Source organism: Entelurus aequoreus, linkage group LG08, assembly GCF_033978785.1.
Source record: "Entelurus aequoreus isolate RoL-2023_Sb linkage group LG08, RoL_Eaeq_v1.1, whole genome shotgun sequence".
NCBI classification, from domain to species: domain Eukaryota; kingdom Metazoa; phylum Chordata; class Actinopteri; order Syngnathiformes; family Syngnathidae; genus Entelurus; species Entelurus aequoreus.
In genome coordinates this window covers 13,572,725-13,590,224 of record NC_084738.1, presented here as the reverse complement: position 1 = coordinate 13,590,224, position 17,500 = coordinate 13,572,725, and the positions used below count along the sequence as shown (strand labels likewise).

Genomic DNA, 17,500 nt, shown 5'->3' with positions numbered 1-17,500 from the left:
CACTCTTACGTTCCTCATCCACGAATCTTTCATCCTCGCTCAAATTAATGGGGTAATCGTCGCTTTCTCGGTCCGAATCGCTCTCGCTGCATTGTAAACAATGGGGAAATGTGAGGAGCCCTTCAGCCAGTGACGTCACACTACTAGGGACGGCGTGGCGAAGTTGGTAGAGTGGCTGTGCCAGCAATCGGAGTGTTGCTGGTTACTGGGGTTCAATTCCCACCTTCTACCTTCCTAGTCACGTCCGTTGTGTCCTTGGGCAAGACACTTCACCCTTTGCCTCTGATGGCTGCTGGTTAGCGCCTTGCATGGCAGCTCCCGCCATCAGTGTGTGAATGTGTGTGTGAATGGGTGAATGTGGAAATACTGTCAAAGCGCTTTGAGTACCTTGAAGGTAGAAAAGCGCTATACAAGTATAACCCATTTATTATTGTTTATATTTATTTACTTCCGGTACAGGCAAGGTTTTTTTTTATCAGCGATCAAAAGTTGCGAACTTTATCGTCGATGTTCTCTACTAAATCCTTTCAGCAAAAATATGGCAATATCGCGAAATTATCAAGTGTGACACATAGAATGGATCTGCTATCCCCGTTTGAATAAAAAAAATTCATTTCAGTAGGCCTTTAATTTTTTATTTATCGCCGGTTAATTTTCATTTATTGCCTGTTAATTGACTGTTAATTGAAATATCGGCGCAGGCCTACCTACATGTGTGTACCATTAAGGGTGTTCCGATGCATTTTAAAATATAACTTCCTACTGTTTATATTTGTGCACATAAACCTAGTGAAAGATTGCTCTGCAAACTGTGGTGACCTCTAACATGTCATTTTATTCAACCCAGGATGACTGCAGACAGGAGGTCAAAATGCATTAAAAAAGAAAAGCTCCGCTATCCGCTCAATGCCAGCAAAAGGCACTTTAAACCCAATAAGCATCGTAACGAGGCGCTCTAATGTTTTTAGCCGTGCAATCAAACACAAACTCCTGACAGAGCTGAAACGTCCTAACAAGCTTAAGGGATGACAAGCAGTATGCGTGCATGTGTGTTTTGAAAAATGGCGTCACTTCTTAAATAAGCCCTTGGGGGCCCCAGCCCACACACACACTTGGGTCAGTATAAGGAATCAGGACAGTGCTAGCCGGTGCCTGGCACCAGACAGACCCCCACTATCGACTCACCATGCTGACGCGAGGGATTAATACCCGGACTCATGAAAGGAGTTGGCCAGAGACACCGCAATGGACTGTGTGTGCAGCCGTGCACGTGTGTCTAGGTGACTGGGGGAGGGGTCTTGGGGGCGCCACCTGCTTCTTCTCAGACACAATGAACTCAATAAAGCCAGAGGAAGGTTCTCTTTCTTTCTCGTTACAATTACTCAAACTTTGCTTACCAGTAGGAATTTGAGATTTATGCTAAACTCAACGGACTAGTTGTGGGTGAAGATTGCTCCAGCAACATAGCAATCAGCTTGAGGGACAATGACAACAAAAAACAAGAATACACAAAACTAGTTCTGCAGGTTCATAGACAGAAAAGGTAATAGTTGACCTTTCTGTACGATGCACACAAAAACACACACACACACACACACACACACACACACACACACACACACACACACACACACACTGTTATGAAGACATCCTGAGATAGGGAAAGACTAGTCAGCATTTGAAGCCCCCAAAGCATTGATTGGAGTTCACGTGATAAGATAAGGAAGTTCACTTCTCCACCCGAAATGATCTGTGAATGACCATTTAAGGCAGACCTGGGCATTCTGCGGCCCACGGGCCGCATCCGGCCCTTTGTGCGTCCCTGTCCGGCCCGCGTGAGGCCAATTATAAATTACAAAATACATTTTAAAAAGTATCTATGTCGAGTGTGCAATACAACAGTGCTGCTTTTGTTTTGAAAATCGTTATTTGTATTACTTCCGTGTGGACGTATGCGTGATTGTGAGTGAATGTGAACAACTGCAATTACAAAATAAAGTTGAAAAAACATCTATGTCCTGCGCGCAATACAACTGTGCTGCTTTTATTTTGAAAAGTATTATTTATGGGCGTGTGTCCGTGTGTAACCTGCGAGTGAAGGTGCACATGCAGCGACAAGTGATGCACGGTTTACACCCGAGACGCCAAAAAGAGAAAAGTTGATGAGGAATGCCGTGTTTTCAACAAGACATGAACTGCAAAGCAACGTCCCCTCACCTAAGGTGCGTGCCTGCGCAATTGCGCACTGCTCAAGCGTCCGCTGCGCGCAGCAAGTATATCACCAAATCAAATCCCATCTGAATTCTAAACAAAATAAACATATTTATTCTATGGAATTTTGCAATGCAACTTTGAGTGACAGTGACAACAAGCGGCCCTAATGGTGTTCGTCAACACCGTTCAATTGAACACCGTTCAATTATTGTAACGTCTATCGAGATGCTTCGAGGACAGGAATTATATCGATCACTTTATTGAACAAAACTGTTTATATTCGGACATAACCACACCAAAAACATGAGTAAAACAATTCTATCTCGAAAAACTAGTCATTTTCTGCCGTACAAACCAGGCCAAAACCAACTTGTCATCTGTCACCAACACGCATAGCACTAAACCACTGGTGCGTTTAAGGCCACACAAAAAGTCGGACAACTCAAACACCACACAAAGTTACACTATGACTCCTCAGTCATACGTGTGCTTATTTTACTGTCATTTATTATTAATGTTAATTTATATATATTAGTCATGGAATGCTGTTACACACACTATGTTGAAGTATTACTATTATTATTATTATTATTATTTATCTTACGGTATATATCAAAAATATTGAGCAAAATTTAATTGAAATATTGTCGATGTGGCCCTCCAGCAGTGCTCGGGTAGCTCATGCGGCCCCCGGTAAAAATTAATTGCCCACCCCTGATTTAAGGTATACTGTATCTCCCCTTTTGTGATGGGTTTAATCATGTTGGAGCGCCATCTGTTAAATCTACATCATAAGTTAAAGTGGAGAACAGAAAGAAGCCAAAGTCCTTGTTGTCTTTGACAACAAGGAAATGGACAAAAGACTGAAAATGATATCATCTCAAAATAAAGAGACTGAAAATGATATCATCTCAAAATAAAGGACATTAAAAACACAACTCATAAAGACTCAATGCATCTTTGAAGTCAACAATAACAACTGTATAATTGTAACATGCCTAACCATAACACATTACATTCATTGGCTATCACCAATAAGTTACGTTATGTATATCCAGGGATTAATTATGAAGTGTAGAATTAAGTCCAAATTCATATAGTCTCAATGTGCTTGCTTTTTATTTGATTATTAATATTCATTTTTATACCATCCTTTCTTTCACACAGCTGTGAACGTAATTTAAACATGTAAAAGTTATGGTGTGAATTAATTATTAGTAAGACCTGGAGAAGGGGTAGGACTAAATACAAGCTTAGCTTCTTCCTACTCCTTTTCGATTATGTTCCTTATTATACTTTAAACATGTCTGAAACAAATCATAACCAGAACCAATATTCTTTAGACTACTTTTGATTAGTTTATACTTAATTGAGTTGTGACATAGTTTAAGAATGTAAAGGAGTGCGGGTGGGAATTCCCTTCGTACACAACGTCAACGCAAGGCTTGGCCTTCCCAAAATGGCTAACAGTCACAAATGCCATCAAGTCATATTTAAAACAGATGCATTACTCTGTATTTTATCACCAGTAAAAGCTATTTTCTGTTTTGAAGGAACTACAACAAAAACACAAGTGTCAAAGATCCTCTCTATATGACAGGAGCACTCTGGTGGTTCTAAGGAAGAACAGCAAAATTGCTAGTGAAAAATCCTCTATATGATAGGAGCATGCTTCTATTTTGAGAAACCTACTGCGAAAACAGCAGGGAAAATACTCTATATGACAGAAGCATTATGCGTTTTTTAGGGACCTGCTGCAAAAACTTAAAATTTAAAATGAACTGATGGACAAGTATAACGTCATTTACGGGACGAGTTGAACATTGCCCAGTCTTTTGAAACAACACACAAGAGTACATCCTCTCACTGTTTACCTTGGTTGTGCTTCCTGTTAGTGGCGAAGGGTGACATTCGCAGCGAGCTGGGGGCCGTCTTCCTGTAAAAGCTGTTGCGATCCAGGGAGCCCACATAAACAGGCTTCCGACCACGCTTTGGACCAACATTCCCGGTACTTGACTCGTATCCTTTTTCCTGCTCTTCGTTGCGATGATAAACGCCTGGATCCTCAAAAGAATGCCCACGCGCCAGTTTATGGTTTTGCTGCTCGACCCATTCCTCACAGTGCGTCTTGCAGTCTTTTTTGGGGTGCTCCACATAATCGACAGATACTGAACGCAAGTCTCGATATCTGTCTCTGGATCTGCGATAGGAACGTTCTTCGTCTCTGGATTCGTAAGGGTCAGTTTCCGCACGTTCGTTCTTGTAGAGGTCACGGCGGTCATAGTGCTCCTTTGCTCTATGTTCGTCCCTCCTCTTGTAGTCTTGATGTTCATCTCTCCAGTCGTCATCCTTGTATCTGTAATTGCGGTCCCTCTCTTTAGAACCACTGCGTTTGTCCAATTCGGAGTCATACTTTGTTCTCCGTCTAGTGCTGTAATTTTCTTCACCTCTTCGATTATAAACTTCCTTATCTTTGTAATAATGTTCTCTGTGGTCACTCTCATAGGACTTACGCTCCTTATATCGGTCGTCCTCTCCTCTATGTTGGTAATAGTCTTTTTCCTTATAGCGATGACCTTCTTTAGAGTCGTAACAGTCTTGGGAATAATAACGATCTCTATCACGTGGATCCTCTCGACGGTCTTCCTGATAGCAGTAGTCGTCGTATTCGCTGTTGTACCGGTCACGTTCTTTGAGGTCATGACTGCGATGTCTCCGTTCTTCATAATATTCGTCGTCGTCGTAGCGGCCGGGCTGTCTTCTGTCGTACTTATAATCATACTCCTCATATTCCCTGTGACCCCTGCGGTTGTAATCGTCAGTGGTACGTTCTCTGACCTTATTGTCTCTTCTTCTGTCCTTATCCAGTGTGCCATAGCTTTCTTGACTCCTGTTGTCCTTTTCTTGTGTTGCTTGGACATAGTCCTGGTCGCAATTCTCTGGGCCTTGGTAGAAGCAATGTTTGCCTTTCCATTCTGATACCCTTACATCTAAATGACCATCCTCTGATCCTGGGTGGTAGTAAACATTCTGTCCTTGAATCCTCTTTTGCTTTTCATCATAGTCCCAGCTTGCTTGGTTGCCCTGTCCAGCCTGGCCTTGGTGATCCCACTGAACAGGCCACGGATGTTGCACGGCGCCCCCTACAGCTGCCACTGGGCCTCTCTGAACAGGCATCATCCCGGCATGAATTGGCATAGGGCAACCTAGAATTGGTGCCATCATGGATTGCTGTGGAAGGCCGGGAGGAACAGGAATCATGCCATAGCCGGGATATACAACCTGTTGCTGCTGAAGCTGGTGTAGTTGCTGTAAATGTTGAAGATGAGCTACCCTCTCCCTCTCCTTAGCCCATCCGGCATCCCCTAGCTCCTCCACACTCTTCCCCCTTTTCACTGGGGCCTGAGGAGCATAGTTCCAGTCCACAGGAGCAAACATAACAGGGTTACCGTAAACCACCGGACTCTTCATGCTGATGTGTCTTCAATGAGGCTTATTCCTTTTCTCTAAATTCCGGCATTCCATTACAAAGCGCCGGGGGAGACTCCACCTGTCAGGCATGTTGTGAGTAAGTGTCTCCCACTTGTAGTCTCTCTTGTCTCCTCTCTACGGCCTCAGCGGGACTGTCTTGCCCGTGCGCCTCCCAGCTCTCAGTGTAACTGAATCATCCCCTCCCCGCTGTCATCTCAGCGAATTGTTGCAGGGAGAGAGGTGGGGTTAGCGAAGGAGGGGCCTCCTTGGGTTAATGATTCAGCACAGTCACATGTGTGGAGGATTTGCCCCTTAGCCACTCCCCTTGTTGCAATTGGCTACTACGTCTGTTTGCAGGAAAACACTGCCTGGCGGGGAAAGTATTAAATGGAAAATGGAGACAAATTCCACAATATTTTTACTGCCTCAAACAATTCTATATCCTTCACTCTATCCTGTTTTCTTTGTTGTGCAATTTCCAGGTCACCAGGTCACTAATCCTGGTTGTAGTAGCTTTGCCGCTGATGCTGCTCTGACTATTCTGAAGACCAGATTTAGCTGTACACTACAACTAAGAGAGACATTGATATTTTGACAGTTTTAACTTGATTTCAAAGTAAGGAACTAGAAGAGGACTACATTTAGAGAAATGGGCTTTTATAGACCAGCAGCCTGAAAGAGTAGAAACAGGAGTGCACAATGAGCTATTGTTGAAGACTGTCCTCACTCTCAAAAGCGACCTCAAACTTTCAGTGTGAGAAAAAAACTGAGGCCTATTCATAAAGCAAGGGTATTATACATGCCTCCCCCCCTTGCGCTCTCTAACGCAACTCTAGATGAAAGAGGCAGCTACGACAGAAACAGGTTTAAAGGACTCGCACACAAATAAACAGGATACACTAAAGGCGCACCAGTGGGACAGGAACAGTGTCAATTAACCTGCAATTTTTAAAAATCGGAGCAGTAATAAGAAACTGCCACTGGTTTGTTTCATGGTGTGCATTTTTTCAACCGGTTTCTCACTTTAATCAAGTGTCCAAGGTCTACGTCTACTTGCCAGTTATAGACGATAATTGTCACATTTCATAAAATAAATCAATAGAAAAAGACTAGAAAAATCTGGAAAGTGACAACCTGCTGCACTCTTGCTCAAGAAAAAAAGTGTTATACTGTTAATGGCGATCGCTCTGATCCAAGAATGACTATGATGCAATCGCCCCTCTCTAGTTATATATGATAGCGGTCACATTTTGAAAATAAACACTTCAAAACAATCGTACAGCTGCTTTTAAAGTCTCTTTTTAATGTTTATTCTGTGGGTCCTGCTACTGTCTACTTAGCAGCAGCGAAACTTGAAATTCCATAATTCTGGAACTTCTAAAAGGCTTATTTTGGTCTGTTCTAACCAACATTTTGCATTTTCACGATGCGCTGAGACTTAACGTGAGGACTTTTCACAGGGTATCAAAGGAACAAAATCTACCTTAGATGTCGTCTGCTTGCGTAAGACTTTGTTTTAATTATCAGTGTTACACATCTCAGCTTTCATTTCCAGAATAGACCGAAACTGCATGTTTGCGTAATGCAGCATTCCTATGGCGGTAGTTAGCTCATGTAAATGAAGATTCCGCAGGATCACTTGGGGTGCCCCAGTCACTCATTTATCAATTATAATACATTTTTATTTGTAATGCATTTAATAATGGGTTTGCAGAATTAGAGCAACGAGCTAACACACAAAAAGAGGGGGAACAAGCTTGTTAAGAACCCTGAAACAAAGACTCTTAGACTTTCACAAAGGCTTTATCTCTCTGTATTGGTAATAAATGTGTCTGGAGCAGACGCGGTTATGAGATGATGTTAACTTTCAGTGTTCAGGTGCTGGCTTCCTGACAATAATAAGCTGCCATTGTTTCCCGCAAGTGTCACGTTTGGTAACACGCCCTGCTTAAGCGCGACAAAAACACTCGCGGCTGAGTGAGTGTATGTACACTGTGTACACTGCATACACATACACGCACATGCATAGTGATAGGATGACAAACACAGATAAGAACAGGCCTTTTCTGTGAACGGAGCACTAAGTGGGGAACCTAATATTGCAATATTGTAGTGGTTCTCAAATGTTTTTCACCAAGTACCACCTCAGAAAACACCTGGCTCTCGAGGTACCACCATAAAAACCAACATTAAAATACAGTAGTGTAGAAGACCTAAGTATTCATTAAAAACAAGGTAGACCCCCGTAACATTACACACAATGCAAAAACCTCAACAATGACACTCCATATACAGTACATATTTACAGACTTCTTTGGTGTCTTTGGTGACTTCTTTGCCCGCGTACGTACCACAGCTTGAGAATCACTGCAGTACATGATAGAAATGAGGTACACCTATACAATCCAATGAATCCCGGTAAAAGAGCAGTATCAATTGGGAGATGTGGTCTAAAACAGTGGTCCCCAACCACCAGGTCGCGGTACCGGGCCGCGCAAGAAATAAAATTTAAAAAAATAAAATAAATAATAATAATAATAATAATAATAATAATTATTATTATTATTTTTTACAATTAAATCAACATAAAAAACACGATGTATACATATTGTGTATGTGTATGTCAATATAGATCAATACAGTCTGCAGGGATACAGTCCGTAAGCACACATGATTGTATTTCTTAATGGGAGGGGGAAAAAAAACGAAAAAAAACCAAAAAAACCCCGCTCCGTGTGACAAATTTTAAAGCGTTGAAAAAGGTTGGGGACCACTGGTCTAAAACATTAAGATTTGCAAAGCACAGAGAGTGACTTTTCTACGAATAAACAAGTGAATGGGAAACATTTTCACATGTGGGGAGAAACCAGAAAGTCTGTCATCATGGCTGTCAGAAAGTGGCTAAAACTTTGAATCTCATGTGACGACAACAATACTGAAAGCATCACAGAGTTGTCAGCGATTTGTCCAATATGTGAGAATCTCTATCTAAATATAGAAGCTTATGAAAATATTTGACAGCAGTCACTTTAAGGGTGTGCTGGCATTGCTCAACCAGATAATAATGAAAAGTGTTTGTGGAATTTCAATGAAAAATAATCTCTTACAAGAGGGGTCACCAAAGTTGGGCCATGGGGCACAAAATTATTATATTATTGTTTTCCAAAAATTCTATTAAACATAGCCTTACTCAGAATTTCACGAGTATTTTTTTAAGTTATTAAAATTGTAGATTTAAAAACATACTTGTACTCATCGAATATTATATTTTACAATAACAAATGTATATATTATTTGGATAATCTGGACTGATTTAATAATTTATCTAATAACACAAATTATAATAATAAACAATTAAAACATCAGCTCAGTAGGTCATACTTGACTGTAATAGTAGAACAATTAACTGACCTCTCTTTTAGTTTACATTTAACATGCCTGGCATATCTTGGTACAGTATCTTTATATTAGTTTTAGCGTGTCAAATCAACAAAAACATCAATATCGATCAATCAATAAAACCACTATCAACAATTTTTTGTATCTACAACCTACTCGAGACCTACTGTAACAGTATCATGTTCTGTTTACCATGAATTGATTAACGTGGACCCCGACTTAAACAAGTTGAAAAACTTATTCGGGTGTTACCATTTAGTGGTCAATTGTTTGGAATATGTACTGTACTGTGCAATCTACTAATAAAAGTTTCAATCAATCAATCAATGTTTCCAGCTGTGGCAAAAGTTAGCGGTGATACTGCATTGATATGACACAACACTGACCCTACCTGCGCCCCCTTCTGAGAGTCCAAACAGTGCATAGAGGTGTACGAAGGGCCCCGTTAAAGTCCGCCACAACCTTACTTTCGAGCCCTTATTAAGATGGACCATGTTCTGTCTTCTCTCTCTTCTTTAATCCAAGTCAGCAGGTGTCCACGCATGGGGTGGGGAAAACAAAGGGGGCCCAATATTGGCTGTCAGCTTCACACTATGCAGGATTGCTTCTCGCGCTTATGCGACATGTGGGTTTGTCTATGACGGCCCTGAGCGTCCACATACTGTACATACAGTCGTGGTCAAAAGTTTACATACACTTGTAAAGAACATAATGTCATGGCTGTCTTGAGTTTCCAATAATTTCTACAACTCTTTATTTTTTTGTGATAGAGTGATTGGAGCACATACTTGTTGGTCACACAAAACATTCATGAAATTTGGTTCTTTTAGGAACTTATTATGGGTCTACTGAAAATGTGACCAATTCTGCTGGGTCAAAAGTATACATACAGCAATGTTAATATTTGGTTACATGTCCCTTGGCAAGTTTCACTTTAATAAGGCGCTTTTGGTAGCCATCCACAAGCTTCTGGTTGAATTTTTGACCACTCCTTTTGACAAAATTGGTGCAGTTCAGCTAAATTTGTTGGTTTTCTGACATGGACTTGTTTCTTCAGCATTGTCCACACATTTAAGTCAGGACTTTGGGAAGGCCATTCTAAAACCTTAATTCTAGCTTGATTTAGCCATTCCTTTATCACTTTTGATGTGTGTTTGGGGTCATTGTCCTGTTGGAACACCCAACTGCGCCCAAGACCCAACCTCCGGGCTGATGATTTTAGGTTGTCCTGAAGAATTTGGAAATAATCCTCCTTTTTCATTGTCCCATTCACTATCTGTAAAGCACCAGTTCCATTGGCAGCAAAACAGGCCCAGAGCATAATACTACCACCACCATGCTTGACGGTAGGAATGGTATTCCTGGGAGGCCTCACCTTTTCTCCTCCAAACATAGTGCTGGGTATTGTGGCCAAACAGCTAATTCTTAGTTTTATCTGACATCATATGGACAAAGATAAGACCTTCTGGAGGAAAGTTGGAAGTGTAACAACAACAATTTGGAGTAAATCTAAGAAGAGAGGGTAGACCAAGCTCAATGGGAGACTTCTTAAGGAATCTGCTGCAAAACAAGTCACATATCCTCTACATCAGTGATTCTCAAACTGTGGTACATGTACCTGGTGATACGCCAAATAATCACTTGATTAAAGTACAGTGTTTTATTTTCCTATATTCAAACACAGTGTTACTGTTCAAACTGTGTGTAATGTTACAGTGGCCAAAATATTAAATATAATTGTTTTTAATTAACACTTAGGCCTACTACGCTACTGTATTTTAATGTTGGTCATTAGGATAGGACAGACTTTTATTTATCCCACAGTGCAGGTTTTTACATCGAGGTACAAAGGTATAAAAACAAAATATGTTTTTTATGGTGGTTCTTGGATAGCAAAGTGTTTTCTGAGGTGGTACAAAGTGAGAAAAGTTTGAAAACCACTGCTCTATATGACAGAAGCGCTGTGTTGTTTTTAAGGCTCTACTGAAAAAAGGCTAGTCAAAAATATTCTTTGTCAGTGGTCCCCAGCCTTGTTTCCCTGCTATTCATTTTACTGGCTTACTGTACATGTAAATGCGCGCAATGATGGAGGAGGCTCAATAAAGAGTGACAGTGTGATGCATGGGGAGATGTGGGCTATCTTTCAAAATAATATACCCGAAAGAGAATTTTTTTTTACAACCTGGTACGAATTTGGGAACCAGTGCTCTATACGACAGGAACACACAGCTGTTTTTAAGAATCAACCTCAAAAAGGCGAGTCAAAGATCCTTAAGGTAAACATGACAGGAATGCATTTCAGTTATTAGGAATGTGCAATAAAAATGCCAGTCAGAGATCCTCTATATTACACGAGTGTGCTGCTGTTTTTAAGACTCTACTGAAAGAAGGCTTGTCACAGATCCTTTATAGGACAGGTGTACACTGCAATTTTTAAGACTATGCAAAAACACGTATGAAGGATCTTGTATGTGACATGAGTTTTCAGATGTTTTGTTAATCTACTGCAGAAACGCCTGGTAGACATCCGGTATACTCACTGTAGTGTACTGCGGTTTTTAAAAATCTACTACAAAAAAAGCTAGTCAAAGATCCCATATATGACAGGAGCGCACTGCTGTTTTTACTAATCTATGACAAAAATGCAAGTCAATTTTCTGGCTCTGCTTTAGGAATCTGCTGTAAATGCCCGAGTCAGAGATCCTACATATGATAGGAGCACACTGCTGTTTAATTAATCAACCTAAAAAAGGCTGGTCAAATATTCTATAGCTATAGGTAATAAATATGACAGGAATGCACTGCTGTTTTTATGAATGTGCAACATGCCTCTATATGACAGGAGTGTGCTGTTGTATTTAAGAATCGACTGCAAAAAGTTTGGTCAGAGATCTTTTATATGACAGTAGTGTGCTGCTGTTTAGAGGAATCTATGTAAAAAATGTTAATCAATCATTTTTCCGCGTTGTCTGCTATTTTTAGGAATCTGCTGTAAACAAAAAACAACTGTCATATATTCCTACATCAGATAAGGGCCCACTGTTGTTTTTAACTTCAAAAAGCTTTGTTAACATGCTTAATACAACCGGAATGCACAGCTGTTAAGAATGTACAACAAACATGCTATTCACATATCCTTTGCAGTGGTCCCCAACCTTTTTTGTACCTCTGACCTGTTCAATGAAGGCATTATTTTCAGGGACCGGCTTTCCATCTGTGCCAGATAAATACAGCAAAAATAAGTGCATGAAAAATAAAACTCATTATAACGCTGAACTAGTGGGTGCCATGGGTTTGTTTCTTTGCAATGAGATCCCCAGCAGACGGAAATCAGCCTTTCGCTACGATCTGTCACATTTATGTTTTATATTTTCATTAATAGGCATTGTATCATGTCACAAAGTTATAACAAATATAACAAATGGCAACATCCTAGGAGGATTTTCATTGTACATCTATAAACAAACTTATTGGTGTGTCTAGTGGGACAGGCAAAAGTTAAGTAGGAGAAAATGTAGTGGTTTATAAATAATTTAATGTTTCTGTGCGGCCTGGCAGCAAATGCGTCACGGACCGGTACCGGTCCCCGGACCGGTGGTTGGGGACCACTGCTTTATAGGACAGGAGTGCGCTGCCGTTTTTAGGAATCTCCTGAAAAACAACTTAGGAATGATTTTGTTTGTGACATGAGTTTTCTGCTGTTTAGTGTTTCTGCTGCAGGAACGCGAGTCAGAAATCCTCTATGTTCACTGGCGTGCATTACTTTTTTTTAAAACTATTACAAAAAAGGCAAGTCAAAAATCCCAAATAAGCACTGCTGTCTTTAGGAATCTCTCCAAAGTCATGCACCTGGCGATAGGTTCATTGGCAACACTAAATTGGCCTAGGTTGTGAATGTGAGTGTGAATGTTGTCTGTCTATCTGTGTTGGCCCTGCGATGAGGTTGCGACTTGTCCAGGGTGTAACCCACCTTCCGCCCGAATGCAGCTAGAGATAGGCTCCAGCACCCCCCGCGACCCCGATAGGGACAAAGCGGTAGAAAATGGATGGATGGATGGATATTCCAAAAATTCCGGTCACTAATCTTCTGCGTTTTCTACTCTTTTTAGAAGTCTGCTGTACAAACAATTGCCAAATGTTCTACATATGACCGGAGCAAAATGTTGTTTCCAGGAATCTGATACCAAAACAAAGATATTATATAGAAGGGTGTACCAGCAGTGGTATTCACACCAAAGTTAAATAATCACTGCTCTAGGACAATAATACATAAAAGTGGGATTGGGGTATTTTTTGACAAAAAGTGACTACCAAACAACTGTCTTACCTTGCAACTGCTGCTGCTCCAAAGACAGCGTCTCCATCGTGTAGGTGCAGAACTCCAGGTTCTCCATGACCTGCAATTGGGCCATGTCATCCTCTTCCTCCTCCAGCATGGCCCTGAGCTCCTCAGCAGTGCGTGCGTACGCCTCCATCTCGTTCTCTACCTCCTGTAGACGTAGCAACAGCTGGCAATTCTCCTCCTGCTCCCTCTGCCTTTGAATCTCCAGCTCCAGCTCTTTCTCTTGATCTTTCTCAGTTTCGGACTGGAGTTGGAGCTGGCGTTCCTGGGCGTCCGCGAGGTCACCAAAGTCTTCCGCCTGCGCGTCTGTTATTTGATCAAATGTGTTTAAAGTGGGTTCAAAGAAGATGGGGTTGTTGAGGGAGTTGGTGGGTGGAGGAACAGGAGGAGTCAGTCTTGGGGACCGAGGAGGTGGACGTGGAGCAGGGCGCGTCGGTTTGCTGGCCGGAGGGGCTTGGAGACGAATGACTCGAGGTCGCGGAGGAGGAGGGCGAAGGGTCCTGCGCCTCTCTAGTGAAGAGGACGCAGAGGTGGACGCTGGGGAGCCCCGCATGATGTCGCTCTCGTCGCCATAGTCCAAAATTGAGAAATGTCTCGAAGCACCGGACGTCAAGCTTTTTTCAAACTCAAACAGCTGCTGGGACAGTTTGGCTTCCAAGTCGCCGGCGGACGTCAGCAGGGCGTCAAAGGCGATGGATGCCGGCGTGACATTGTTGGAGCCCGGCGTCCTCTGCGGCTGATGTGTCCGCTTCTTCTCCTTATTACTCTCAACTAGGCTGATGAAGACTTGTCCGAGAGTTGCGCTTCTGTTGAAAGCGGTGGTGCCATCCACTGGCTGTCTGCGAGAGTTCCGCCTGTCTTTGGACCAAGCATGGTGCCTGCTTGGAAGGGTTAGGCTGTGGGTTAACTTAGTCGGCAAAGGCTGTGCGCTACCATTCGCGTAGATCTTCTTATTTGTGTTCGGATTCAAACCATTGTGGTGGTTTTGGCTTCGTGCAGGCAGGCTAGGCCGAGGAGGTGGAAGTCTAGGCCTTGCTGGCGGCATAGATTTGGGTCTTTCTGGTCTTTGATTGGTTGTTTGGGATTCAGAATGGCTTTGGGCTTTCTTGCTTTCACTTGGCCATCTCTGCTCGTCACTGGTCTCAAAGTAGTCCAAGTCCCATACGGTATGATCTTCATAAGGTATTAACTTAGGAGCATTCGCAGAAGGATCTGAGCTGTATTCGAAAGTGTTCTCCTTCTCTTCCTCTGGTTCTACAATATGTGTTTCCTCTGCCATTTTGTGCTCGTCTAGTTTGACAAACCGATGAGGAAAAATCCCGCGGCGCCCTCTCAGCATCCCCTCCAGCCAGCCGTCTTCCAAGGTGTTTAAAACACGTATGCGGTCGCCCACGTCAAAGTCCAGCTCACTGGGCTCCATGGCACGAAATTCATATAGAGCCACTCCATAGACAGCACCTTCCTCCTCTTCATCTTCTTCTTTCAGCTCTTCTACCTCCCTTTCTTCAATGGCTTCCTCTTCTCCTTCGTCGTCATTGCTCAAATACTGGCACTCTTCAGGCTCCTGTGGAGATCGAAGAGGTCCCAGGTTTTCCACGAACCCCTCCGGGAAGATCCCTCTGCGTCCCTCCAGCTCCCCCTCGTACCAGCCGGGCTCAGGAAGCCCTGTGATGGTGATCAAGTCCCCCTCGCGGAAGTCCAGCTCCTCGTTCAGCTGCGCGTGGAGGCTCATGAGAGCCCGGGCCTGGCCTAGGGCGTATGGCGGGAGGTCGGAAGCCTGAGCCTGGGCTGAGCGCTTGGATAGTTGCCTGGAGCGGCAGGAAAGGCTCAGCTCTTTCGCGCAGGATGTGGGGAAGGCGCCACGGGTGCCCCAGGCGTTACAACCACGAAGCCAGGTTTCCCCAAGGTCCATGGACTCTGCTGTGTCGCTGACTACGACATCGCCTTAAAAACATAGAATAAAGAAGACATTTGAAGAAGACATCTATTGAAAAATAATATTTTTTACAGTAATTTGTGGCGCCTCTTGAATTCAAAATACTTTGGAAGAAACGCAAACATACATGTAATACAGATATCCACAAAGTTGTTTATTCATTAGACAAATGCGAAGGCATTTTGCTTGATGGCGGCCATATTTTTCAAACAAACTTGCTCAAAACTTACACACATGCTTGTCAGTCTCCTAAAGGTTTTTGTGGCCCTAAACAAATCTGTTTGTAGCCCCATTTAGGTCTTTAATATTATTGGTGTAAAATGGTAGGGGTTATAAGGCTGACTGCAGCCTTGTTAGTACTTTAATGCAGTCGTCCCTTGCTACACTGGCTTCAAAGTTTGCGGCTAATATAAGGTGACTATGTGGTTGGTTGTTTCATGTCAATAGGGCTTTCTTAATGTTAAAAAACATATTAAGAAAGTTGTAAACAGATTTGTTAAGCTCCAGCAATTAAAATATTTTATTTGTGATGAATAATTCGTACTTCGCGGAAATTCAGCCTGGTCCGGAACCAATTAACTGTGATAAACACTATAGGCGACCAGAAGTAGATTTGGCTATGAGGTGTGTGCATAAAAGACACAACACAACCAAAAATGCAGTTCAAATATGTTTGTAACAGATATTAAGAAAAAATATATTATTAGGACTGCAGACCGTTTTTGTTTTTTTTACTAGTTATTGTGTTGTTTTCTGTCTTAATTATTAATATTAATTATATTATTCTCTCAATGTTACATTTTTATTAACTTATTTATGTATTAATTATTTTATTTTTGCATTTATTCCATTATATGTTTCATACTATTTTTTAGAATCAGTTAATTTGAGCTATTCTCCAGTGTGGACGCCTCAAAGGTGGCTTTTTTTTCTCAAATCCTCAGTGCCATGCCATGTTTGTTATTGTCAATAGTGTGTGTGTGTGTGTTTGTGGTGTTTTTTCTTCTTTCTTTTCTTTGTATAGCACTTTGTTTGCCACTTGCCTGTGTAAGAAAAGTGCTATGTAAATAATGCTTGATTTTATATTAATATTCTACAAGTTATGTAAAGATTTTTTTATATATTTCAAATAATCACGTACAAACAATTAACTCAAATTCAGTTCAGTCAAATATGTTCGATAGTCATGTCTTTATATTCCAAATAATGACCTAAGTTTACAGGAAAATGTTAAAAAAATAAGTTGATCGGTCCAAAGATAAAATAATTGTTCAATATCTCCTACTGCAGTGAAGCAAATTCAAAACTGCTATGCCGCTTCAACATTAATTGGATAAACTAAACACAATAAATGGGCAAAAACTATGAATCAACAAATTTTCTTTAGACACTAAATCCTTAGAGAAAAGGTTTGGCTAAAATATAGACTTAAATAGTATGGTCGTTTCAGAAATATGGGTGTCAATCTGTCACGACGACCGCGTCCAAAGCGATGCTAAATTAGCAATTATCTCTATGAGCTTTTGAATGGAGGAGGCCATAAGGCTGCTATAAACCAAACTAAAACTATTACAAAGGACATGTTGACTCACCGCTGAGTATAAGTTTAGCGGAAACAAAGTACAATTTTATTTATGAGGCAATTCAGGCCGGCCCTGCCTAAAGGTGTGTACCTAACTTGGTGGTGATTCATTAAAACATCATAAAGTTACAGTGGGCGATTCATAAAATGTATTGAGCTGTGTGAGAATTTTCAAGTCAATCAACATATGGGGTTTAATAAAAGCATCACTGTGCGGTGTATTTGTCAACAAAATAATAGTACATATAACATAGTAGGGGTGCATGATTTGACACATTCTTTACAATGCAAGTAGGCCTTGCAAAGTTATTTATTTATTGACATAAGTGGGGGATTTAGAGCAATGTTAGAAGTTATGGGGGTCACATTCCAAAGACCATGCAGCTCCACCCCCCATTGTGTCTGCGAGGACCAAAACTGGAACGCAGCCAACGTGGAGCATGGACTACGGCAAACAGGAAATTAATGTTTCATGGACAACTATTGAAGACTATTTCCTATTATGACAAAACAACATAATAATCTGCTCATTTAAACATGTAATCACACTTTGAGG

The 17,500-nt window shown here is 41.6% G+C and overlaps 1 protein-coding gene across 5 annotated transcripts in view; it reads right to left on the bottom strand.

The window, feature by feature from the left end:
• Positions 1 to 17,500, bottom strand: part of dnmbp (dynamin binding protein) — a 96,081-nt gene that overhangs the window by 43,084 nt on the left and 35,497 nt on the right. For 4 of the 5 annotated variants that reach the window (XM_062055629.1, XM_062055628.1, XM_062055626.1 and 1 more), the window contains one exon: positions 13,412 to 15,370. In XM_062055629.1, the coding sequence (XP_061911613.1) occupies positions 13,412 to 15,370 (1,959 nt within the window). Of the gene's footprint in view, positions 1 to 4,088; positions 5,883 to 13,411; positions 15,371 to 17,500 lie in introns of those variants that run through there. The other variant, XM_062055631.1, reaches the window with a different exon arrangement.